Genomic DNA, 1,822 nt, shown 5'->3' with positions numbered 1-1,822 from the left:
TGTCCTAGGGTGAGCTCTCCTTTCCCCCAATGTCTAACTGGACTTATTTTATTTCAAGGGACTGGTCTTCACCTATTTAACTCAAAAGGTTTTTTGGGGTATTTTTTTTTTGGTGGTTCTGAACATATTTTTCCTTTCTTGATTTTTTTTCTTTCCTTAGGAGAGGGAGGTAAAGGGAGATTAAGATGGCTCTCTAAACGGAAAAGTAAGAAAGTTGGCCTCCCCAACCCTGTGCATAAATGGCTTTCATGGAAATATTCCGAGGTCAAGAGAATAAAAAGTCAGCTTTGGTGAACCTGCCCCCAAGAAAATGGTCGCACAGCTTTGAGGTAGCAAAAATAAAACAAAAACAAAAACAAAACACAACCAGTAAGGGATGAGCAAGGTTTTCCCAAAAAACCTGAGCCTTGGCAGGCAGAATTAGGTAGTTTAAATATATAAAAACTTCAGTGACGGGAACAAAGTTTTTATTTACAAAGAATAAGATGTTTTCCTTGGAATTAGGAATTATTAGGCATTAGGCAGGAAGTGGGGATACCAAACCAACATTTGTTTAAAAAAAAAAATAATTCCCAGACCAACTGAGCTCTCCTTTCCCGTGGTAATATATGGTCACCGGAGTCCCGGGAAAGGAAGAAGCTGTGCAGAGAATGACTTCGTGATATTGCAAATTAATGCGTAAAAGGAGACAGAGGAGAGCAAAATCAGATTTCCAATCTAGGACGGAAAAGGTGAGTCGAAGGTTGGAAATGAGGGACAGCAAGGTTGGTCCGATTTGCCTCTCATGTGCCTGTCAATACCGGCTCCCCATTCTGTTTGCTTGGATATATTTTATATAATATATATAATATATTTTTCTTTCCTTCTCTTAAAGAATTTAAAAAACAATTTCAGAGGGCATTGCACTTGACCAGTTTTGCTGCTGACATCTCTCAGGAGTACTCAAGATATCCATAACAGAATGAGAAAATAATGGACAGCCAGAAATAGTAGTCTTGCCTCGTACTCCGATGGCGCCCGGCGGATTTTCTGAGTGCTGAATACCCTTCCCGAGGCTGCTTCACTGGTTGAGCTCCAAAGCCCAGACTTGCTGTGGCCAGCCTGTCCGCCCTTTAATCTTTTTCTCTCCGGGTCCCAGGGGCTGAGGATACCCTTCGCTGGGCTGTGCACCGATCAGGACCGCAAACACCGGAAAAGAGAAGGGGGAGAGGGCGAAAGACATTCAGGTTTAGACTTTTCTTCCCGCTTGTGCAGTCCTTCCTCCGGAGAGCTTGGGACAAGGTTTCCAAATAAAGGACCCAGCTTTCCGTTTGGCAAACAGGCTAAAAAACCGGCCTCTTTGCACCAAGATGGGGCTGAGAAATAGGGTTCTTAGGAGGTGTGGAAGTTGAAACTGGCTCTCAACTAACTAAGTTGTACCAGGCTGCCGAGCTGTCCGGCCTGAGGGGATACTAGAGAAAATACCCCGATTCTTAGTTCTCCCTCTAGCCTCCTAACTCACCTTCCCCCTTGCCCCTCGCTTCTTCCCTTCCTACTCTTCCAAGACAAAGTCGGGGTGCTTTGAGTTGGTGACTGAAGAAAACACTGGGCTTGGGGATGGATGAGGAGAGCAAACCTAGAAGCAAAGCCGTCCAGCCAGCCATCAGCTTTCCTGGTTCAGTGGGAAGACCTACATGTTGCTTAAGGTTCCTGCAAGCTCTAAATCCTAAGATCCTGAAAGCCCTTACAGTACCCCCCGCAGGGCACTGGACTGGACGGAGCCTTGGGCCACCAGAGTCCCGATTCCTATCTCGCCCTGTCTCCTCGGCTCTCTGTCTGGGTT

The 1,822-nt window shown here is 45.8% G+C and overlaps 1 protein-coding gene across 1 annotated transcript in view; it reads right to left on the bottom strand.

Annotated features, from left to right (window-relative positions):
- Positions 1–1,060: 1,060 nt before the first annotated feature.
- Positions 1,061–1,822, bottom strand: part of HAND1 (heart and neural crest derivatives expressed 1) — a 2,431-nt gene continuing 1,669 nt past the window's right edge. The window contains exon 3 of the mRNA XM_027841693.1: positions 1,061–1,157. Within this exon, the coding sequence (XP_027697494.1) occupies positions 1,061–1,157 (97 nt within the window). The remainder of the gene's footprint in view (positions 1,158–1,822) is intronic.

The sequence above is a fragment of the Vombatus ursinus genome, unplaced genomic scaffold, assembly GCF_900497805.2.
Source record: "Vombatus ursinus unplaced genomic scaffold, bare-nosed wombat genome assembly UNPS02014863.1, whole genome shotgun sequence".
Classification (NCBI taxonomy): domain Eukaryota; kingdom Metazoa; phylum Chordata; class Mammalia; order Diprotodontia; family Vombatidae; genus Vombatus; species Vombatus ursinus.
The sequence above is the reverse complement of the archived record's forward strand: the minus strand, read 5'-3'. Positions and strand labels throughout refer to the sequence as shown.